Raw genomic sequence first — 24,807 nt, 5'->3', positions numbered from 1 at the left:
GCTTCTTTAAATTGTTTTTAAATACTAGGCTCTGAGGTCATTCACAGTTTAAAAGAATTAATAAAAGTTAAAAGGAACCATAATAACATGACCCTTACAAAGGTTCAAATGAAGCCAAAGGGGCAGGATTGCTATAGTCTTTACCACCTGCTCTTAATGATCTTCTAGTTGGATTTTTTGGCGTATAATGTACTTTCTTTCTGATGGAAAGTACAAATTATCTGCCATTTCCTTTTTCGGATCTAATCTGATCTCAAACCGATGTGTATTTAGCCATCAGACAGTTGTAACTGGATCTGACACATGGAAAATCTAACCTTGAAAGCGGCTCTTCCACGGGCGCGCTGTTCGGGTTGCTATTGTGTTCTGATGGTTGCACTTTGCATCAACATCGGCAATAAAAAAAAAACATGAAAAACGATTTGGACATTATTAAAACGGGTTTTCGTCGTCCTGGACAGAAAAATGTACACAACAGCTGACCATTAGGAGCCCGGGACGCCTTCTCTCTCTTGTGGCATATGGGCCGACCTAGCCATGTGGCCATTTGTAACCTTATGAGAGCGTCAAGGGCAAAATTCAAGCCTCTACTCAGCAGTGTCGTCGGTCTGAGGCTCTCAGTAAACCGTAATATACTGGTCCTGGATCTTCACCAGGGTGTTCCCAAAACCGCTCCGAGTCTAATCTTCCCTATACTATTGATGGCCACTCTGCGGCCCAAGAAATAGCCAATATGTTGAAGAGCTAATTACAATTTACTGTTTGATTCCGGCCCTTTGATTCTGTTTATTCCGCTCATCAATTGGTCATCGCTCAAACAATTTGGTATACGCATTCAACTGAATCAGGTTGCGGAAATTACGGTGACAGCTGGAGAGGTATGCGAGGCCGTTAATAATCTGTCCAATGGGAAGGGAGCGATGTACGGGAATTTCAGCTGAGCATCATAGGCATGCCGCAGGGCCCGGTTGCCGTTGTGTTTCCGATTTTAATTACTTCAATGCTTACATGTAGGCACGGCTTCGTCCCACCAAACATCCCTAATGTAGTCATTGTTCCTATTTTGAAGATGCCCAGCTGCAAATGCAAGGCATCTACTAACGAGAATTACCGCCCCATTGCCACCGCAAGCCCCTTATCTAAACTCATTAAATCTGTACATGTGCTACTGAAACGCCTCGAAGCTGAATTGAGTGTCGACTTATCGAGGACTGGGATGAGTTGTTCTGTGGGTTCAACTGTGGTTATTCACCTCATGTACGCGGGCGACATGTGTCTCACTTGTCAAGTGAGACACATGTCGCCCAAGTTGTCCCTCCGCTAAAGCACTACAGAAGTTATTCTCGCATGTGATTGTGAGCTCGCGGGAGCAGACATAGACAGGAATAGTGCTGTCCCCTATATGACACGTATGTTAAATCACTAATCGTGCAATTGACATCTGTACTTGGACAATATCGCTCCGATTTCCACTAGTTTTTAAATGCCTCTTAATTTGCTATAGCTGACTTTTCAATTTGCAAGCTGGATTCGAATGTTGATTTTAAATGTATATTTTGACTGAATGTATTTGTGGACTGTAGAGTAAGTTCGTCTATTAGTATCCAAATATTTTAATGAATTATCAGGTTGTTGTTTTTACTGCCCTATGAATTGTAATGGCCGAGCTCCAATTCAGCCAATGGGCTGCCATTGTTCGTGACATGTGAATCAATCAATAAACCATTACTACTACTATATAGACATGTCGTTTGATGGAGAGAAAACCATGTGTATGTTTTTCTCATGTCGCCCGTTTTCCACTTGCACAATCCACCTCCACAACCGAATATGTAAGGTGTCACTTAAGAGTATTTGCCGTCCGCAAATTATCTTGCATCCTATCACGCCTGACCTTTCTGATAACTTAGCTATCCAAGGTCACGTTAGAAGTCTTCCAGAGCAAATTCGTTCCTATGTAGTTTCTGCTTTTGCTCTACACATGTGAACCTAATTTTTTTGGAAGTTACTGTTCCTGTATGCTTGGAACATCTTTGCTATAAAATGCTATAAGCAAGGAGGTTTTATATGCTATAAGTGATCTGTGATGGCCGCGCGCGGCTTACGAGTGCACCCCGACCAATCGAATCACGTGAATCGCATTGAAACTCAGATTCGTATTAGCCATTTCCCGACAAATCGCTTTCTAACTTGCGTTAACGACTACAACTGACCAAACAAACTCGCCAGTGAGATGGTGGAAGGTGTCAGCTTCCAAAAGACGTTTTCAGATTGACAATTTTGGCGCTTTGGAAGTGATTGAATCCGCCCGCGATTTAACTTCTAGTTTCTACTACTTTTCTCTAAACGTTAAATCGCGGGCGGATTCAATTGATTGGTTTGATTGGTCGGGGTGAAGTTAGAAAGCGATTTGTCGGGAAATGGCTGATACGAATCTGAGTTTCAATGCGATTCACGTGATTCCATTGGTCGGGGTGGAGTGGTGCGTTCCATTCTGGAAACAAAATGACATGGCTTCACGCGTGGGGGCATCTGCATTTCGCCCTCGAAATCGATAATAAGTTATACACTGACAGAAAGAAGAATCTTTGCTCTTTTACACACACTAGATTTCCTGTTGGTTTGAAATCTACAAGACAACAGGTTGAAAACAAGAGAAGAAATTTCACGAAAATCACCTGATTTCGGGTCGTATTTTTGACAGGACAGCGATATAATATCGGTTCGAAAATCTATGGGAGTAAAAAATGAGGCTAGAAAATTGTAAATCACTTGAAAACAGGAAGATACACGGTCATATACTCCGGCGACAATCTTTCTTGTAAGGGGTGTTGACGCCCGGAGTCATGGAACGGACTACTTTCTCTCGCGGAAGGAAAATGAAACTGCCTCGAACTCTCGACGTGGCGTAGCGGCTGTATTCGTACAATCTAAAAGCCGACTAATTATACTACCATGCAATTAAGTCAATGTCACGCTAGCTTTCACGTTAAAGTTTTCACCTACAGTTCAAAGATTTTGGTCGTATTGTTTTTGTTACCGCTCAGTCGCGGATACATACTCTGTTGTGCGGTCTCAGGGCCATGTGAATGCTGATTGGTTCTCATGGTATACATACTACTAGTATCCGTATGTTTACCAAGAGAACCATCAATATCACCGCACATCAGACACTGTTGTATGCTGATTGGTCAATGTACTAAAACTAAACCTGTCAATGCAGCAGAGCACAGTTTTTCGCCTATGGTGATTTCTATAGTTAAAGACCACAAAGTGACGACACAGACGCGGATAAAACTAAAGTAGGGTACCCTACAGAAACACGACAAATCAATATGCTGAATTTGAAGTTACAATCGAAAAAAAATAACAATAAACGAACAAAATATAGTTCTTTTACATCCCGACCGGACGCCCTCTGTCGGCTCACCCAAGCAGACAGCTGTAAAGGTGCGTCTAGCGCCTATTTGTACGCCGACTGGCCAAACTTTATAATCTTATTCGTACGATCTAAAAGCCGACTTATTATACTACCGTGCATTAAATTCAATACCTCCCTGGCTTTCATGTTTAAGTTTTTACAAAGGGTTCAAATATTTCGGTCGTACAACTTTTTTAACCGCTCAGTGGCGGATATATACTGTGTTGTGCGGTCTCAGGGTAATGTGAATGCTGATTGGTTCTCTTGGTATAAAAACGGATAATACTATCGACATTACCGCACATCAGACACTGTTGTATGCTAATTGGTCAATGTACAATTTATTGACCAATCAATGTGCAGCTTTTATGAAGCTCTAGTCAATGGGTTCCATTTATCTTATTGACTGCTAAAAGTCATCTTAAATATCTAATGTAAAATCGTATTGCCAACGTTACTCATGTGTCATTCTTTCGTAATCCGCATAGTGGTGCTCCTGACACCCAAAGGGAAAGAGCTTCGATTGCCCCGATTGCAGCCCACATATTTTTTGTTGTTGAGCGGAGAGAAGGCAATAAAGGTAATAAAGGTAACTTTGGTGGCAACACCTAGCTTTTATGACATCCTATCTTGCTACACACCCAAGGAAATGTTGCCTGGCGTTCTGCAGCTCTTGAACGTAGTGTTGATACCAGCCGAGGCGCCTCTGTGTGTTGAACCCAAGATAATCATATAAGTTGTATTATCAATTATATGAAGCCAGCCATAGTTAAAAATGACTGTTTAATTTTTTTTGGGGGAGGGGGGGGTGATTCTTCAGGTGCAGTGAGTACCTTGTGTCACAACAACTTGCAACTCTTTTCCAGATGTATTCAGTCCCGGGCGCAAACCTAGATGTGTACTAGATGAATATAGGAGGTGCTTCAACAGATAACACAAGCACTTAAAATCGGCCCTTTCTATGCAAGTGTGTGTTCTGAAACGTCTTGAAGGTCATTCTAGATGTATGCAAAGGCTTCCAGGCCTGTTTGGTCAAGTTTTTATTGGCTTTAAGTCTAATGCCTTGAATATTTTGGCATCTTACCTACAGTACCGCTTCCTGTCGTATCCAGTGACAAAGAAGACCGTTAAATTGCCAAATTTCCGTCCTTTCGGGAATTAATGGGGAAATCGCGAAAGACTCGCAAAGAGGTTTGAAGTTTTAAGGCTTATTTCATATTGAACTTGAAATTGCAGCTATGTAAAACCAGATATTGCGATATTTTAAACATTTCGGCAAAATTGCAATTGGATATTAGGTCATAAACAATAGGTTTCCCTTGCATTTCACCAATAGAAGTGGTCAAGTCTATATTTCCTGTAAATTGTTACTTTCTAAAGGGATACCAGATCAAAATATATATCGCAATTTAGGGAACAAGAAGACATTGAACAAATGGAGCGGTGTTTATGTCTGTGTATCGATCGATAAATCCAATTTCCTTTCAAAATGCTGTAAAGTGTTTTGATTACGATGCATGTACATGTAACTGTACTGTCGAGAAAATGTATGTTATACCGTGGTACGTGTAAGCTGATGAATAGTTGAGAAACATCCAAAGTTGTCATAAAAATAGGACTATAGGATAAGGTCTCCAAGCAGATATTGAGATGAAAGATCGTGATATTTTCTGAGAGACGGCCGGGCTTCTCTGACCATCCCTAACCCCATATGAGAGGATGAATAGTTTATCTAACGGCCAAAGTTCCCCAGGGAAACGAATGATGTCCACGCATATCCTAAAGTTACTAACTACGGACTAGACATGAACATGAATGTGAACATGAATATAGGAGGCGCTTCGGCGGATATTACATGAGCTCCACTCTCGCACTTAGACTCTTTCTATGCCAGCGTGTGCTTTGAACAGTCTTCGCCGAGAAGGTTATGCCGAGGGTAGCGTTTGTATGTGTGTGCATGTGTGTGCTTGTAAAGAAGCAGAATAACTGGAGAAGGCCTGGATGGATTGTCTTGATATCTGGTAGGTGGGTAGATCTTGATGAGACCTGGAAATGATTAGATTTTGGGTACCCTAGCGGTACTGCACGGTACTGCAGTGGAATTTCCTGTTTGGATATCTCGTGTTCTGGACATGCTATGGAACTGATTTTTGAGTGGTAGATAGCTCTTTGGACAGAGAGTAAGTGCTATAGGTTTGGGCCCCCTGGCGGCTTTTGGAACTGCAGGAGCAGGTTTTGCTTCAGACTTTGAAAGGGAATAACTCAAGAGGGGCATGATGAATGGCCATGATTTTTAGTAAGTAGATGGCTTGAGTGATGATGTACATGATTAAATACTTCTTATGCAAATCAGCATCTAATCTGCGTAATTGATGAGGAAAGTTTGTACATCCGCCAAATTCCAGGATAGGACTCTTAAACATGTGACACATGTAACTGGGGAAGAGAGTTAGATATCAACTATGCAAATGAAGACCTCATTTGCATAATTAATGAGAAAATACTTTAACTCAAGATGGGCTTGATGGATGGTCATGATTTTTGGTATGCATATAGCTTACGTGATGCTTTGTGTGATTAGACGACAATTATGCAAATCAGATTCTAATTTGCATAATCAATGAGGAGATTCTAAAAACTCGCTGTGATCCATGATGTGACTATTAAGATGTGACATTTGTAACTGAGAAGGAGAGGAATGTTGATAGATAGAAAATATGCAAATGAAGACCTAATTTGCATAATCAATGAGACAACTATTATACGATACTGGTAAATGACGGCAATTTCATACTTGTGGCATTTGGAAGTTAAGTGAATGTCAACATCGTTGAATCAAATTATGGTAATAAAGACCTAATTTGCATAATTGATGATAAATGTGAGCATAACCTTCTTTGCTCATAAGCTCATACTTTGGACAACCTGTTATTTGGGTGGAGAAGACAATCAACTGGTATGATCTATAATTGATGAGAAACACTCTTAATACGTCAGTCATAAAGGTCGTGTGGCGGTTCCAGACGCCGCGACTTCCGAGTCGCCCAGAGGGACACGTTTTCAGACACACTACCTCCTACATTTCTTCTGCCACTTGTATTATGTATCTGGCATTCTTAATTCGTACGTGGGTCAATACGAAATACGAAATATACACCTTTCTCACGCGGCGGACATGATAGAATGAAAACGAGGCCAATGAGGCAAAGAAGCAAAAATAATGTACAAATTTAGCTTTCCTCCTAAATCTCCTTAGATTTTAATCCAAGTATCAATATTATAACTTATGTAATGCACGAAAAAGATGCAGAAATTTAGAGCTTCGTTGACCGAATGCCATAGTCCCCGCCCTCCTCAAATGCAAAATAAAAACATAGAAATGCAAATATTTGTCGGTCTTGCAGCCACTTCATCATTGGTCGATTCTCTAATTATCAGGTAATCATTGGCTAAACTGCTAATTGTGATTGACAGTTAGGATCGGTCTAATGTCTGCCACAAGGGCCTCGTTTTCATTCTATCATGTCCGCCTCGTGAGAAAGGTCTATTGGCTCATGAATATAGGAGGCGCTTCGACAGGCGGCAGAGGGGGTTACACAGGCTCTTTCCTGGGTCTAGAAAATGGCCCTCTATGTCAACTCGCGTGTCTTGAAAACTCTTCAAGGTCCTTCAAAATGAATGTGAATACGTCTGGATCAGTTTGAGAAAGTTTTCTCTGTCTCAAGGCCAAATGTATTGCATATTTTCACATTTTTACAAATTGGAACATTATACCCTATGAGAGCCTTATCTGGAGTACCACACCCGGCCGTGTCGAGAAAAATGACAAAGGAGGCCGTCAAATTGCCAAATTTTTGTGTTTTCGGGAATGGGGAAATCGCAGAAGGGTCGTAAAGAAGTTTTAATTTTCCAGGCTTCTTTGACCTTGAACTCGAGACTGTGACCGTTTGAACTCTAGATTGATAATATTCAGGACTTTTCACAAACGACAGAATTGCATATCGGGTCATTTATGATCATCATACATGTATGTTTCCTTTACTGTTTACCAATGGAGGTTCGTAACTCTACTTTTAGCTGCAAATTTTCCGAGAGGCTACTGACTCCAAATTTCAATCCGTTTTTTTTAAAATAGTACATGTGACTTTTCCGTACCTAGCAGTGTTGCAGTTTTAGTGCAGTGTAGTCCAAGCAGAGGAGTGGGTCCGGCTGGTTTTTGAAATGTTTTGAGGTGTTTTGCCCCCTTTTCGTTATGTCACCAACCGTGTGTTGGACAAAAATGCCTAAACTGATGACATAAAAAAACCTCTGCTGGGAGAGTAGTGAGTGTCCCAAGTATTCATATGACCTACTTTTCAAGTCCCTCTTTTTATATGACCTATTTTCGGTGACACTGTCACGTTTGAGAGTCCCATTATGAAATACAGTGGTTTTACAAACTTTCCTTACTAATTATGTAAATAAGCTCCTGATTTGCATAATTACTCTTTGATTATGAAAAGCACCATCTGAGCTCTCTACATACCAAAACATCACGACGATCTGTCGACCCCTTCTCAAGTTATGTCCGAAGGTCGAAACAAAAACACCCACTGCAGTTCCAAACAAGCCGCTAGGAGTCCCAAACTTACACAAGTTACTTCCTGTGGCGTGACCTATCTACCACACAAAAATCATGACCATAGCACTTTCAGAAAATATGCCCCAAAATTTTGAGGCTCCGCTACAGTACCTTAGGTACCCGCTAGAAGGCCCATTATTGAACTTGACTTTCCTTTTTGTAAACCCTACCCATGCACTAAATATCATACAGAACCATCAACAGCTTCTCGAGTTATCTTGGTGACATAAAAACACAGAAACATACACAGCTCGCTGCACAACGGCAGGAAAACGCCAGGTAAACCATTTTCGAACTTGACCTCCGTTCCCACAACCGCTACACACCTACGATCCATTTACGTTTCCGTCGCTTTTTCTGCCGACACACAAACATGCAAATTCCGCTGCAGTACTGTTGAAAAACGCCAGGTAAATGATTTTTGAACTTGACCTTCCTTTGCACAACCACTACAAACCTACCAAAAATTATGAAGATTTATCAAAGGTTTCTCAAGTTATGCTCTTGACATACATACAGACCCACCCTACAACCGAAAACATAATCTTCTCGGCGAAGATAACAAGGCAAGATGCTTACAAATGAGCAGAAAGATGGGCTCAACATTTCTGTATCTGTATCTATATAGCCGGTATAACCGCCATTAGGCGTAACACACCAGCTTCTCAGGCACGCGGCGCGGCAGCAGCTGGTCATATTACACCGAACGGTCTGTTACACCTAGTCTTTGCATATCTGACTGCAACCATTCTTTAAAGCTACTTAGTGAGGAAGCTCCTACAGTACTTGATGACAACGAGTTCCATTCTACGATTTGTCTATTTCAACCGGTGTCCAACTGTCCATTCTCTTCTCGGAATCGCCTCTCCTGTTTTTTCCAGTTGGAAAAAAATTGGCCACAACTCCTATTCACAAATAGATCTATACTTTTTTTCTTTTCGTTAATCTCCAAAAATGAAGATAATGCTTGGGGTCTGCGTGTGTGTGAGTCTGTCTGTGTGTTTGTATTTCCGGATTTTTGTAGTCAGCATAACCTCTGGATGAGATTGTGATGATATTTGGTATGTCAGTAAGTACCCTGGAATGTGACCTTGGTACTGCAACAGAACTTGGTATGCTATGGTCTTGATTGATGATTTTGTTGTGTTGGGCACCTCTTTTGGCTGCCTACATACGTGATCGGTAAAGATGGTGGAGCAACAGGATGAGCACTGCGGCGTCATTTTAACTCCGATTATCCAACTTTAAAGGCAAAGAAGTTTGTTTTTGGAGGAAGACTAATGAATATCCTTCCTATATGTGGTGGTATCTTTTTACAAGTTGTATTCTACGATGAACAATTAAAACGTTCCGAAGGGCATGTTCGTCAACCTGTACGGAAGGCGTCCGACTTCAATTCGACTGCAATTTCTAAAATCTTTATCCGTTGAGGCTTACCAACTTCAACGCACATATATATATATATAGTCCAACTTTGTGGTGGCTTACATGAATGTTTAGTCCATAACTAGGTGTACTTATCATGTGCAGTTACCCATGCATATCTCCGCAACAATGATAAATTTTCTAAAACCTAACCGGACTATGGGCCTTTCGGGACTATGGTTCCCCCCCCGTTACTATTCATCAGTTGAGTTAAAGTGCTATATTAAGTTTTATTCAGTTTTGTGAAGTTTAATATGGAATAAACTGTTTATCAAGTCAGCTTCAAGTGATGTTATTGTAATTTTCCTACATGTAGTTCCTTTTATACGTTAAAGCAACTGAGAAAGTGTCTGACCATTTGTGGGGATATGAATGGGGGGATCCAAGTAGCCTAACGTGGTGGACAGGCCAGCTAGCCAGGCCAGGTAGATAGCCCAGCCTTTTCCGCAACACCCCCGTCAGGCTTTGCGACTCTCCCTAACCCTCATCCTTTTACTGAATAGTGTGAAATTCAGAAAGTCTGTTTTGAATTCCATTACTCTGATGTCAGAACGAAATTTTTATGTCCCTTGCCAGCGGCCAACCAAAAAAAGGCTAGAGTTGGCATGTTTTTCAGCAGGTAACACAACATTTCTTTTCAGACGTCTAAGGAACTTTCAAATGGGTTCAAGGTTACACTGGGGTGAAATGTATGATTGCCTTTGAATCCTATGGACAAATGAACAGGTCTGACAAAGCTGTCAGGTTATGTGTCTTATACAGCAAGAAATCTTCTTGTAACGTTATATGAAAACCTAACATTATTGCTGCATTCAAGTAAAATATTCTACAGTAACTTTTAAGCTTTGAGCCAGCCCAAGTGAGCTTTTTTAACACTTAAATGGCATATCAAAACATTCTGAAGATTGAACAATGATTCTCTTCTTCTTGGTGGGATCCGATGGACAAGGTGGTAAAGATAGAGTTTTGTTTGAGCTGGTATTACAAAAATGGTTTGTAGTAGCTAATATTGACTGATAACAATGTCATTTTAAGATTTGTATTGTACATCGAATACCACTATTACTATGTTCTAGAATTTAAATATAGACACTATGGGCTAGTCCATTTGATCAAGCTACAGGGGTATACATATTTCTCTCTTTAATTAGTTTCTTTCTAATAAAGGGAAAAATCAAACTCTTCAAAATCAAAGAGGATACAAAATTGGCTTCTATAGTTGTATCAAATACATCAGTCTAGTAAAGATAAAGATAAAGAGGGCATGTAAGACCCTCGTAGTATACTGTATTCCAGTGTAGCCTTTTACTTTAATTTACACTGTAGATCTGACTAAGGCCTGCTTTAGTCTGACGACAGTTACATAGTCGTGTGACTGTTGTTGTCTGCGACGTTTCCAGTGATGTATTTTTAGGCTGTCTAAAGAGGATCAAAATAGATGTGTGACTTTTTTTTTAAATCATCATGTGATCGCCTAGGACCTGGTTATGGGACTCTTCAGCCTTGGGGCCAGTCATTATTCCATGTGTACATGTGTCAAAAACGAACCATCGCCCGCAAACGAAGTAGGTGATATGTTGCCTGCACTTGGCTGTTTCCTGTCCGGAAAGGAAAGCTCCTGTGATTTCTATTCTTTATAAACATACATGCAATCAACAATAGAACTGTATTCCTGTCAAAGAAAACTGCTTATACCATTGAAAGTTGTTCGTGATGTCCTGCCACCAGTGACTACTTCTCTGGTATGCCCTTTGCTTGTGCTATAGTCTAATAGTTTCCAAACTCTGTACAATCTCCTTTCTTGTTGAGCGTGTTGAGTACCTGTACTTGGTATCTCATCTGTATGGCACCACATGTTGAAAACAGAAAAAATACAGTCAGCTGCATGACAAAAAAGAAGCAGTTCTCCACCATTTTGAATTGTGCGCAAGAGGTCACAGTGGATCATGCATGCACCATGAGGGTATCCTGCGCCACAGATGTCCCAACATGCTTCCTGACCGTCTTACTGCAACCGTCGCTCACAATGAAAGTCACAGGACAATATACTGTCGTCAGTCTATAGCAGGCTAAATCTTATAATACTGTTCACATTCATGCTTCGTAGGTGATCCCAACTCAATTTCCTTCACAGTCTCATTGAGAAAAATAGCATCTCTGACAGAAAGACAGTACCATTGTTTGCTTTCCTAATAGACAGTTACCATTGTGTATACAGAAGTATTTTTTCTACAAAGGATAGTACTCTTTTAAATGTCGCCACTAAAATCAATAAAATTCAATAAAAGTTGCATTGCTCTCAGTATCTCATCTGAAGCCTTCAGACAACTAACATCTCTGGACCTGACAGAAAGTATGCAGCATTTGGACGTCTTCAGGCTTTTGCTCTGAAACAAAAAACAAAACAAGAAAAAAAAAGAGTCATTAATGTCTAGATAGGAAAGATTAGTAAATTATGCACAAATGTTGAAAAATTTCTTGACTAATTCTCAAAGCTTAATACTAGGAGAATTTTACAAGGCCTAGGAAAGTTTTAAAATAATGATCAAGTCAAGCTGACTGTAAAAACTGCTGACTGTTCTTTAGGGGAAAGTACCATGTAGCCTGACAGATTTTACACACGGATTAATAATCAAAAGATATCGATTTAATGGTTGATGATATTCTTTAAGCATTATAAGATCTGAGTCCATACAAAAACCTCAAATCCACAGTAAAGAAAAGAAAACTGAAGTGGTACGGCCACGTTTTCAAAGTCATCAGGACTAGCGAAAACTATCATGCAAGGAGCCGTCCAGGGAGGAAGAAAGAGGAGTTTCTATCATATAAGGCAACAGAGATGATGGGAGGATGATATCAGAATATTGACTGGCATGGAGAAAACTGGTTGCCAGATCTTCTGTGGTACCCCAATGGTCAAATAGATACATTTTGTACATGTATCATGGCCACATGGGATAGATGAGATGAGATGGTCTTCCTTTAAAAAAAACACGTGATTTTATGTTTCCACAAGCATTATGGATAAACAAAGGCAGTGACTGTCAAAGATGCTTACTGCTTTTTCTGTTTCTGCGCTCGCAGCTCGGAGATGTACTCAAATCTTGGAGTTAGTCTGCCGTTTGATGCAATCACAGCCTGTAGAGAAACAATAAAAAGACATGACTGATTGTACATTTTGTACATGTAAGTGAAGTTTAGAAGTTGTGCCCTGCTGCAAGATTTGAAATACAGTATAGCAGCCACACAAAGTAAAAGGAGATGGGTCGGTAGCAAACTAAGACCATGCTGAACCAGTTATATGGATCAAATCTGCATACACATCACCAATTTTCGTATCTTCCCCTCTCTAATAATCCTATACCGTAAATCACACAAAAAAGCTGCAAAATGAAGATGGGTTCAACTTGATATCAAGCTAAGATACAAATGTACATGTTGTCGAGTTGTCAATGTCCGTCAGAGTTATTATGGTTGTACCAGGCAGGGATGAAAACATAAAGTTGCATGAACATAATGCAAGAATAACTAGAAAGGCAATATTTGCGAGAACAAATACAACATATTTCATCCATTTCCCTCCCCACATCCACAAAAAATTGACTTTTTCATAATCACCCAAGTCCAGAATTGAATTTTAACAAAATTAATGTTCCCTGCATACAAGAACGGACTCTTCCAGCGGCGAATGGACCAATCAAGTATCATGCAAAGCTCAGAATGTTAACAACTACAACCCTCTGTGGAAGAATTTCCGCAAATTGGTAGTATTAACACTGGAGGCATCAAAAAGCCTGCAGACTCATTAAAATCGCTAGAGTTCATTTTAGTGTCAGCATGTTATTCACATGCAGGGCACCCTCATTTGCATAAATTCACGGCAGCTATTTTATTACCTTCGCTGAGAAGGTTATGCAGAGGGTAGCGTTTGTGGGTGGGTTTGTGTGTAGTGGAGAATGCCTTGATGATCAAGGCATTCTCCACTACACACAAACCCACCCAAAATGATGGATTGTCTTGGTATTTGGTATGTTGGTAGCTTATGATGAGACCTAAAAACGATCAGATTCTGGGCCACCTAGCGGCTTCTTACGGTACTGCAGCGGAACTTCCTGTTTTGATATCTCGTGTTCTGGACATGCTATGGAACTGATTTTTGAGTGGTAGATAGATCTTTGGACAGAGAGTAAGTGGTATGGGTTTGGGCCCCCTAGCGGTTTTTTGGAACTGCAGGAGCAGGTTTTGCGTCTGACTTTGAAAGGGAATAACTCAAGAAGGGCTTGATGGATGGTAATGATTTTTGGTAAGTAGATAGCTTGAGTGATGATGTACAAGATTAGATACTTTTTATGCAAATCAGTATCAAATTTGCATAATTAATGAGGAAAGTTTATACATCCGCCAAATTCCATCATAGGACTCTGAAACATGTGACATATGTAACTCAGGAAGAGAGAAATATCAATTGATATGAACTATGCAAATGAAGACCTCATTTGCATAATTAATGAGAAAATACTATAACAAGATGGCCTTTATGGATGGTCATGATTTTTGGTATGTAGATAGCTTGTGTGATGCTTAGTATGATTGGACGATAATTATGCAAAACAGATCATAATTTGCATAATTAATGAGGAAACTTTAAAAATCCGCTTTGTTCCATGATATGACTATTCAAATTGTAACTGAGGAAGAGAGGAATGTTGATAGATAGAAATATGCAAATGTGATATGAAATATGCTAATTTGCATACTTAATGAGTAACTTCTATAATTCCACACTTGTAAATGATGGCAATTTCATACATTTTCGTACTTTTTTTGTGGCACCTGGAAGTTATGTGAATGTGAACATCGTCAAATCAAATTATGCTAATAAGGGCCTCATTTGCATAATTGATGATAAATATTAGCATAACCTTCTTAGTTGAGCTCATCATTTGTTAAGCTCATACTTTGGACATGTTATATTTTAATACAATCAACTGGTATGATTTATCATTGATGAGAAACAGTCCTAATACGTCAGTCATAAAGGTTAAAATCATTTGGCGAAGGTATGAGGTCGTGGAACTCTAGTTTTTTATGTAATTAGAGAGCATGGGAGGCCAAAATATACAGTTTTGGTCTGAAAATGGCTCTCCCTCAAAAAAACTAAACAAAATCATTTTAATGCCCCATATAAAAAAAAAAGAAAAAAAAATGTCCTGGGGTATTTGCCCACTCTTCACTTGTGCCAAATTTCAGGTCATTTGGCCCAAAAATGACAGATATGAATCGATTTGAAGATTTGACAGGAGAAGAAGAACCGTGAGTAAAGACAATATATTACATCGGATTCCATACTGTAGTATGGATGAAATATAATAACCTTCCACCTGCTAAGTTTGCAATGGTTATTACCAGAGGTAGCAGGGCAAATGTTACATGCATATTATGTTCTCTGTCTTCCTGACTTTGCAAAGAGAATGAGACTATGTCTTACCCCACTGACGGTGGGAGAAAACAGCTTTTCTTGTTCTTCAAATGGAACGTCAGCCCTGGACTTCAGCTGGAGGATGAAATAGACAAACATTGTAACATAATGTAACTTGATAACCTATTGACACTCAATCAAAGCAAGGAATAAGATAAAGAAATGAAGAAGACACATTCAACTAGTCTGTGCCTGAAAGATGAACAGGAGCTTTTAGGGGAAAATTTGTGTAAATTGGTCCCAACAAGGAATGTCCTTGGTCCCAACTACCCTTGATTTTACCATCACCTTGACTTTACATCAACTTATTCTGACCTTGCACGGTCTTATTATTCAATATGTATACGATTCATATGCAAAGATTTGAAGAATGAAGTTTGCATGTCATTCAACATATGCTTACCATCTGCCAGAGGTATGGAATAAGGAGGTTTCCAAAATAGTCTGTCGCCTCCCGAGGGAGCTGGGCAGGGAAGTTGTCTATGGAACACACCAGGACACCGTCACCAGCAAAACTGCAACAAGAGGTGGAGGTAAGAAGTAAGAATTACACCTCCTTCATGCAAGGTAACAGTTACTCAGGCAAATGGAAAAAAAATTAGAAACAATCAGACATTTCATGACTCAAGGGACAAACTGGTGCCCTTCAATTTTGTCACTTATATATTTATAGTCACTGACAAAAGACAGCTGGTGCTGTCTGAAACGTCAGACCATTTTCAAATTTTATCCAGTTGCCTGAGTAGTTACTGCCTTGCCTATCTTTCCACCTGGATGTCTAACCAGTACATCGACATATACCACCTTCACTATACACAACATACATAAAAACATTTCACAGTGGACAAGTTATTGTTGTATGATCTTGAAGTACATTATTTTGCTGTGTAACTTTTTTATCATTATCGTACCTAACTTTGTATCATATTTTGTTACTTCAGTTTGTTTGGAATATCTGCATTACACATAACGTTACATCTTGTGAAATATCTAATAAAAAGGAAACAAAATATATACATGCAAGTTTATGTAGTTTTCCACTGTGACACAACCCAACCCAACATATACATGTAAGGTCCTCAAGAACAAATTGATACAATTATGTAACTTTTCAACTTCTGAAATCAACTTCTTTACAATGAAGCTAATATTAGGAACTGAAACACACCAGATATAGGGTTTAAACTTGAATGGTGACAGTAGGCTGTGAATACACGAAATAAATTCTTTTCTCAGTCCATCAATTTGACCATCTATTCAATTTTCTATGAGATTCAAGTCTGGATTGAACTGACCTGAAGATTATGCAACAGCTCGATTTACCTTGCTTATCTATAACTTGTGTTTTAAACAATATGAAACATTTTGTTGAGGGAAGGTAAAGTGTGATCACTAAGTATAACATTAATCATTAAATTGTTTTTATTAAGACTAGGTTTATCATCAATATAAATGCTAACGTCACCCCAGAATGACACTGCCAAAAAGCAAAGAAATCTTGGAAATTATTAATAAGAAATAAGATTAAATGTGAAAAAATACAGTATCTTAAAATTTAGTTCCTCCTTAACTTCCTAAGAGTGAGGTCAGAAAAGTTAAAATGCTTCTAGAAACTATGGTTTGAAAATGATTAAGAGGTCTTATATATGGAATGCCACTATTGATTTCAGAGTTTTGCAGCAAATCAATGTTTAAAAAAATGAGAACAGGAACAGGCAACCTGTGGTATGCCAAAGGTCTACCAATAGCTAGGTTATCATGCATTTTCAACTAAAAATATTCATATGTATACATTGCTCAATGGAAACTGAAACATTAGAAATCAAAGATCTCAAACCTCGGTGAATTATTTACAGTTTTCATGAATTTCTTGTTTTAGTCATCATCATTTGTATAACGCGTATGCGACAACTCAAAGACACAACGAGCCCGATTAATGAGCAAGCGGACTTTAATACAACACCTCAGTGCAACTACAATGGCAGAACAGAGCCACGAGGGCGACCCTGTGATATCAAGGGTTATCGAACCATATCAATAATAAGATAAGGTGGCGTGAGCTCTTTTGAAATTCTCCTTCTTTCCTTCTCTCTCTCTCTGTCCTTCTAAGTTTCATTGTACCCTTCCTTTTCCTATATAAAACTAGAGTATCTTGAGTAACAAAGGAACACATTGTAGAATTGTAACTAGAATAACAATGCCTTCTGGATATAGTTCCTATATATAGGTAGCCAGTAGTACTAGTAACAAGTTATTAAATGGTTCTATAATAATGTAACTAGTGTTCTTCCTCATTTCTCTTTGTGAACTGTGGTTAACATATAGATTCTAAAATAACTAATCCTCACTTTACATCTATTGAAAAAAGTGAAATACAAAATGTACAATACTGTTAACCTTGCTACTAATATACATGTATGTTCAAAGATAACAATCTTTCGTAATGAAAATGAAGTACAGTTCTGCATTTATCATATTATACTTTCAATTTGTTCCTCCTTGTTATTCTTTGTAAAGAAATAAGTGTGCTAACGACTAAATATGCATGTTGGATTTGAAATCACTAATCTTTGCGTAATCTGGGCTCCTTAATTAGCCTGGAATCCAAACCAATTATAGCTCCCAAGTCTCCTCTCCGCAAATAGATTTGTCAACAAGCAAGGCGACAAGTGTTCGACCATTTCCTGAGCACTTGTTGTACATGCCTCGCGAGGACAGGCAAAGTTTTGTACGCACAAGGGTGTGCCGCCAAGAGCACCCCCCTCTTATTTACTTCATTACCCTTTGTTTTGCAGGAAAAAGAAATTTCCCAAATTTTGATCACAAATTTTCTTCTCAACATAGTTGTTTCGTAGCGAAGTAGTTGATAGAAAAGCTCTCCTGAATTTGCTCTCTTTACTTTGTTATAAAGGAGTAGCCTGGAATCCAAACCAATTATAGCTTCGGAGTCTCCTCTCCGCAAATATTATAGCTCCTGAGTCTCCTCTCTGCAAATATTATAGCTCCTGAGTCTCCTCTCCGCAAAATGATTTGTCAACAAGCAGGGCGACAAGTGTTCGACCATCTTCTGAGTGCTTGTTTGTACTTGCCTCGCGAGGACAGGCAAAGTTTTGTATGCACGAGGGTGTGCTGCCAAGAGTGCCCCCTCCCCCTCAGGAATCCGGTGTGAGAGCATGTGCTTCACCAAACCTTGAAGCCTTCCACAAGGGAGAGGCGGTCAAGATACTCCTGGTTTCGGGGGCAGAATCGTGCATGATTTGGGCTGACCAAGCGTGGCGCTTTGGGCTGTACATTACTCCCAGCAAGTTCATGTCACTCCAATCCAAGCAGATGGACGGCAAATCTCCACCATAGGTGAGTGTACCACCACGTTCTACAGGAAGAAAGTACCTCAGAGTCTTCACTTTGATGCAATCAAATTCACCTTCCTGCATGATGGATCCATCTCTGATTATACATCTGATACATCTACCACACAATCCCAGCCACGCATACATAGCATCTCGTACAGCAAAAATCATATGCAACACAACCTAGCATGCACCTGTCCCATACCACTCCTGTAGTTCTAGCTGTGACTAACCCTCCTGTGACTGAACAACAAACAAACACAACATCACCTGTGTACACCCTGGATCTCCAACCCAAACCTCTCGTGGATCCCTTGCCACAAGACAACAAGAACTGCCAAGGCTTGCTATCATCAGCAGAAGCTGAGACACCACAGGTGAAGGAAGAGCACCTGTCATTACCAGCAGAAGCTGAGACACCACAGGTAAAGGAAGAGCACCTGTCAACACCAGCAGAGGCTGAGACACCACAGGTAAAGGAAGAGCACCTGTCATCACCAGCAGAGGCTGACACACCACAGGTGAAGGAAGAGCACCTGTCATCCCCAGCAGAAGCTGACACACCACAGGTGAATGGAGAATCCCAAGCTTCAACAGCAGATGTCAACAGACCACAGGTGATGAAAGAACATCAGCGCTCCCCATCAAAAGCGGATGCTCCGCAAATATCATGATCATAGCTCCTGAGTCTCCTCTCTGCAAATATTATAGCTCCCGAGTCTCTTCCCGAGCAGATCTTCTTGTCACTCTTTTGTTTCTTGGTTCTTCGGGTAAGATCTTGGGGAACCCGGTGTTGGTTGGAACTAGGGTGGTTGGAACGCCAGTTCCCGGATGTTGTGTTCTGTCTGCGTTCCATCGCTAATGTTGCCATTCTTCGGTCAGTCTTTCTAACGTCATACATTCACAGGGTTGTGTAGTATCCAATCTTGTTGGTGCTCTGTGGGTTCTTGGATCCCAGCGGGTGCCACCACGTCATTTGTATAATGCGTAGGCGACGAGCGCGATTAATGAGCAAGCGGACTTTAATACAACACCTCAGTGGAACTACAATTATGGCAGAACAGAGCCACGAGGGCGACCCTGTGACGTTATGGGTTATCGGACCATACCAATAATAACATAGGGTGGTGCATTTTCTCACTGATTCTGTCTAAATACATTTTCCCCACTGGCTCTCATAAGGCAAAAGACCTGCACATATAGCAGGAAATAATATTAAGACAGGAAATGAAACCTCTCAAGACCTTTCTGGAACCTCTTGACCTAACTTCCTATCAGTGTCCCTGCCTAGCATGAAGAAACCAGCCTGTGGAGGACCCTTTTGATTACAAATCGCATCTTCACTACCTGTAAGTCTAAAAGCTAAAGCTAACTGTAACACTATTTTCCCCTTCACTTCTTGCCACTCAACTGTATTCAAATTACTCCGGACATACAACAAGGAAACACACAAAGAGACACACTGAAAACAAAACCTTTGCATACAGAGGTAATAAACAAGACAAGGACTACATGTATCTTCAACTGTTGGTAGCACGATATCTTGTCATAATGCATTCTAAAATTCTGGATGGTAGATGTGAACTTGAACTGAAACACAACCACTAGTACCAGGCAAATCCAAGGACTAAGAAATCAACTTAGTGTGGCCTTATAATTATTGGCAGTTCTGTTAAAAAAACCCATTGGCAAGAAACTCTAAGTCTAACGGTATTTTCCCTCAGCATGCAGTTATAAGCACAAGCAACCAACAATATGACCTACATGTACATGTGTCAAAGTAATGGTGACCATTGTTTGATCCTTACAGACAGTTTCTCTAATAAGTTGTTTCAAAATCAACTTTCTTGAAGCCATAATAGCAACAAGTCCTGAATACTCTATTTTTGATAAGGTACATGCTACAGAGGTCACGCATCAATCTGGTCTAAACCTCATCAAAATCTAACATTTTTCACAGGCAAAATGCACCACGACAGATAATAGAATAAACTAGAGTGGGTCCTACCAGGTCGGCGGACCTCCTCTGTTAGTTCTTAACCTTCATCAGGGCAGAAATGCACATCAATTGTTATTCTGGTCACTGTAACGATCTAAAATGCCTAAACTAAGTGATACAAGGCCTGAACCAAGAAAGTTTTTTCATTGTCAATTATGAATGGATATTTGTTTTTAATACAATAATATAGTACACATAAGTTCAACTGTCGAAAAAAGGCAATCTAAAAAATGAAGTGTGCACATTAGCTTCAATTTCCTTGAAAATATAAACGGAATAATATCGTTGATATAGTGGGATTGAAGGGTCATGTCTCATTTAGTTCACACATGCATGGAGGATCAAAATTTGATTTCTGACAATGACCCCCCACCCACAAATGGACTGATCCCAAAGCCCACTTCGCTCAAAACGTAAAAATGCGAAACAAAAACATAGAAATGCAAATATTCAACCAATATGCTGTCACTCTCCCATTAGTCAAACCAATATTATTGCCATGCTTATCATTGGTCAAAGTGCTAATTGAGAGGGACAGTCAGGATTAGTGGTGCGGATCGGTCCGGCCGGACCGGTTCCGGACTTGTAAAACGTTTCGGTCCGAGTCCAAAAAAAACGAAACGCTGAGAACCGGTTTTTGGACTTGTCAAAATAATTAGCACTTATGTACATATGTACATCCTCTGTTTGATCCTTAACTCTCTAAAACCTTCCATAAATCACGAAGTTTGCGATGGAAAAGACGCAAACATTTGTTGTTGGCTTCTGATATGGCCGCTATGGCCGCTATTGCCGAAATCAGGAAGTCTCACAACTCCTCGCGAGATCTGGGTGACGTCAAGGGAACCTAGCGATGTGATTGGCTTAGCCATGTCATGCGTTGGGGGACTTCCCCAATGGGCCCAGTGGCGGCCATGTTTGACCTGAGATAGAGAGAAGAAGCTTTGTTTTGCGGCCTTTGCCTGCAACCCGGGAACATTGCGTGTCACAGGGTACAGGTCAGGTAAACACAATGCCGGCAGTATGTGAGAAAAATGATCCGGTGTGCCGGGGGCGTCAAAATATATTGCAAGGCTCTTGAGACGCCACCAGAAACAACCCGACATGTAGGTCACAACGCTGATTAGAGAGCATACTAGTACTTTTGTTCTGAATATACACGTTGTTCTGACTGCAGACGTGTTTTTGTGTGAATCTTTCCCTAGTTTAGAGAATTTAGGGGGATTAACAATGGTAACAGCATCAGTCACATAATGTGACGGCAATGTTTGGTGCCGGACCGGACCTTACAAGTCCGGACCTGAACCGAAACCTCTGGACTCGAGTCCGGACCGGAACTGGAACGTGGGTTTCGATCCGCACCACTAGTCAGGATAAGTCTATAGTCAATATTAACTTTGTATTTGTTACTCAATAATTTTGTACCCGAAACAAGGTTACTGTAACAGTTTATGATAAATTGTCAATCAAAATTGCTGCAGAGTTAATTCTTGCATTAAAGTTGTTGTATAATATGGGATCAGGGCTCTAGCCAGCCTTAATTTTTTTGCAGTAAGCCTAAATTTTTGTATAAACATAACATGTCGAGCGCCGAAGGCGCCAAATCCCCCGGAATCCTAGGGGGGTCCGAGGGTATGCTCCCCGGAAAATTTTGAAATCTTGACCCTCTGAAACGCTATCTCCAGAATTTGGAGGGGTAAGTCTTGCTGGTAAACAAAGCTTAGTAATGCCATCTCTTTTGGTGAAAAATTACGTGGACCTTCGTTGTATACAATCATCAAAGAAATGAAATTTAGCACCACAAAACTTTATTATTTACATGTATTTGCCTACGACAAATATACATGGAAATGTAAGTCGGCAGAAATAAAACATTTTCAACACCGGTCCCGTTTGCGCCCTGTACTAAAATATAATAGGGAATAGGAAAATAGGACACCCTACTTTACACAGAATGCCCGAAAGACGTCCAATGTTTTCTTTCCATGTTTTTCCCTGCCATTTTCTCTGGTAACACTAGTAGAGCCAAAAATCGCTTACATATTGCTAACTGATGCAAATGCCTTCAAACAGTCCCTTACATAGTTGCAACAAATATCAATTTCCGATTAAACCTTGCGGATTCGCGCTTCAGGTCACATCTCGTGAACTGCAAGACTTGCATGTCATTGGTCTGTGCTGTCTATATCTTTACTCAAGATTTTTGTCCGTCAAGGTCTACGGATTGGTTTTGAATTTTTTCCGTAATACGCAGCAAACTGGCGCTGGCTAGAGCCCTGTATGGGATCAAACGGTAGTAATCAGATGGACATGTACATGTAAAGAGACAGTAGCACGATGAATAGCGGGACTCTGAACACCCCTAGATATAAAATATAGTGACTTTCTTCAAGTCGAACTTTTTCAGCCCAAACAATGTTGTAACAATGCCCAATGTGTTTGAGATAAACTGGGGTGTCCCCATAGGTCCAATTTGGGCCCTGAACAGGGTTATCTTTAGCCAGAGAATCCAAGGGGGTCTCATAAGATCCCCAGAAAAACTACAAGTGTTATTTCCTGCAAAGTTTCAATGGTTTCATCTAGATTTTGAAAACATCTAAAAATGTGGTACTGTTAAACGACCTGACGAAAATGTCATAATTTCTTTGTTGGTGCCTCAAAAATGACAAAACAGTTGAAATCTTGTCAGTCCTCAGCAGCAAAATTCAGTGGCAGAAGGACACACGCTATAGCAAGGTTTCCATCCACATCATAGCTGCCGAGTATCATTTGCAGAGAAGACAAAACAGACTTGGAAGCTATAATGTAATGGGGATGGTATCAGGATACAGATGCTGCAGAAAGCCCTGATATTAAATCTAGGGGTGACAGTGAGACACACAGTACAGCTGCAGAAAAAGGCAATAAAGCCTTCGCAGCCTTTTAGGAGCACCGGTGTTTATTTTCGGGGGAGTGCTGATTCACAATTTTGAATTTCCACATATCAGCTAGGTTCTAATGCTGAGGAGATTGTATTTGCAACCCTCTATTAGTCCATTTGACTGTACAAAGAGAAACCTCCTTGGTATGCTTCATGGTTTGGGAAGCTATGATGAGAGCTATGTGACCCCGGTTACTGTTAGAAAGTAATGGGTCACTGCTCAAAGTGCACTAGTGGTGTTTATTACAGAAAGGTGCCAAATGGTGATACTGGTGTCTGAAAACTTTGTAGCGGTCAACTGATAGCAGGCCTTCTCGGGCAGCAAATAGTCATGTACATGTACAACCTCCCCATCAAAAGATCCTGGCTCCAACATGTGGTAAATCTGGACTCAAAAAAAAAACTAATGCTGGCGCTCCTAATAGGCTGCAAATTAAAGGAGGCTATGATAAAGCTAAGGTGCTTGCCTGCGGCTCATGTACTCGCTGGAGTCCTGGTCAGCCAGTGTGGCTGGTCTACCGTAGGGCGTGATCAGACTACGGGAGAGGAACAGCACACAAACAGTAAGACTTTTCTGGTAAGACTTTCCGCTTTGACTACATGGCAACAAAATAAACACAACAGTTTAAAGAAACTGTGTACTGGTGAAAAAGTGTGCAGAATGAAATAACAGTAGATGATATTTCTGTTTAGATTCATGTTTCACTGCTGCATGAAAATCATTTTTCGTCTATGCAAAATGAATGACTGAACTTATTTTGAAGGAAAAAATTTAACAGGGAATCATCAGCAAGTAACATCCAACCAATACTCTTATTCTGTTATTGTTTTCTCCTCTTTTGTGGCCTAATTTTGCTTACTTTGTCCTTTTTTAACTTTCACATGTATGTTCCTGAACAGTTTCTCTTGAAACATACCAATGAGAATACAATATGATTTCAAATTTGAGTGGTTATCATCCTAAAAGTCAATTTGGAAAAAAAATTGTTGAATGAAAGGCGAAAAAAATAATACACTCATCAAAGAAATTAATGATAGAAATCCAGAAACATTACTGCTGGTAGAAGAATATGGTTTAATGGACAAAAAAACCCAAAACATTTAGGTAAAACTAAAAGCAAATTACCAATAGCAAAGAAGGGCAAACAACCAAAAAAACACACTGCAGCCAAAAACAGATCTGTGTTATCAAAAAGCTAATGATGTAAGTTGCAAGCAATGGTTTATAACATAGCAGCAATGCCTTGTTATTAATACGTACACTTACAAGTAGCAGCTGAAGAAAGTGCTGTGACCATAATTTGGTTGAGAGTACAATGTACATGTATCATGAGCGTGTAGGTTGCACAGAGTAGAAAATTACTGGACTTGGTCTATACACGGCTGCCAGAAGTTTATGGAATTAAAACAATTTTCTAAAAGAAATATAAACAGATTTTACGGAATCTATACAGTCCATGATTAAGAAACACAGTTTTGTAGACTAACATTGCCATCATATTTTCAAATTGGCATTTAGCAGGATGGGATAAGTTCTTTACAGCAAATGATATTGTAGGAAGAAACAAAAGTCCTGAGTCCACCATCTTGAA

The 24,807-nt window shown here is 40.0% G+C and overlaps 1 protein-coding gene across 6 annotated transcripts in view; it reads right to left on the bottom strand.

Annotated features, from left to right (window-relative positions):
• Positions 1–10,207: 10,207 nt before the first annotated feature.
• The window catches only part of LOC136435740 (alpha-aminoadipic semialdehyde synthase, mitochondrial-like), a 32,777-nt gene continuing 18,177 nt past the window's right edge, over positions 10,208–24,807 (bottom strand). For 3 of the 6 annotated variants that reach the window (XM_066429432.1, XM_066429431.1, XM_066429433.1), the window contains exons 10-15: positions 23,683–23,751; positions 20,305–20,337; positions 15,350–15,461; positions 14,956–15,021; positions 12,526–12,605; positions 10,208–11,854 (exon numbers count right to left, since the gene is read on the bottom strand). In XM_066429432.1, the coding sequence (XP_066285529.1) occupies positions 11,842–11,854; positions 12,526–12,605; positions 14,956–15,021; positions 15,350–15,461; positions 20,305–20,337; positions 23,683–23,751 (373 nt within the window). In that variant the 3' untranslated portion in view covers positions 10,208–11,841. The remainder of the gene's footprint in view (positions 11,855–12,525; positions 12,606–14,955; positions 15,022–15,349; positions 15,462–20,304; positions 20,338–23,682; positions 23,752–24,807) is intronic. The other 3 variants (XM_066429436.1, XM_066429435.1, XM_066429434.1) reach the window with 2 other exon arrangements.

Source organism: Branchiostoma lanceolatum, chromosome 5 (assembly GCF_035083965.1).
Source record: "Branchiostoma lanceolatum isolate klBraLanc5 chromosome 5, klBraLanc5.hap2, whole genome shotgun sequence".
Lineage (NCBI taxonomy): Eukaryota > Metazoa > Chordata > Leptocardii > Amphioxiformes > Branchiostomatidae > Branchiostoma > Branchiostoma lanceolatum.
This window is presented reverse-complemented; position numbering and strand designations above follow the sequence as displayed.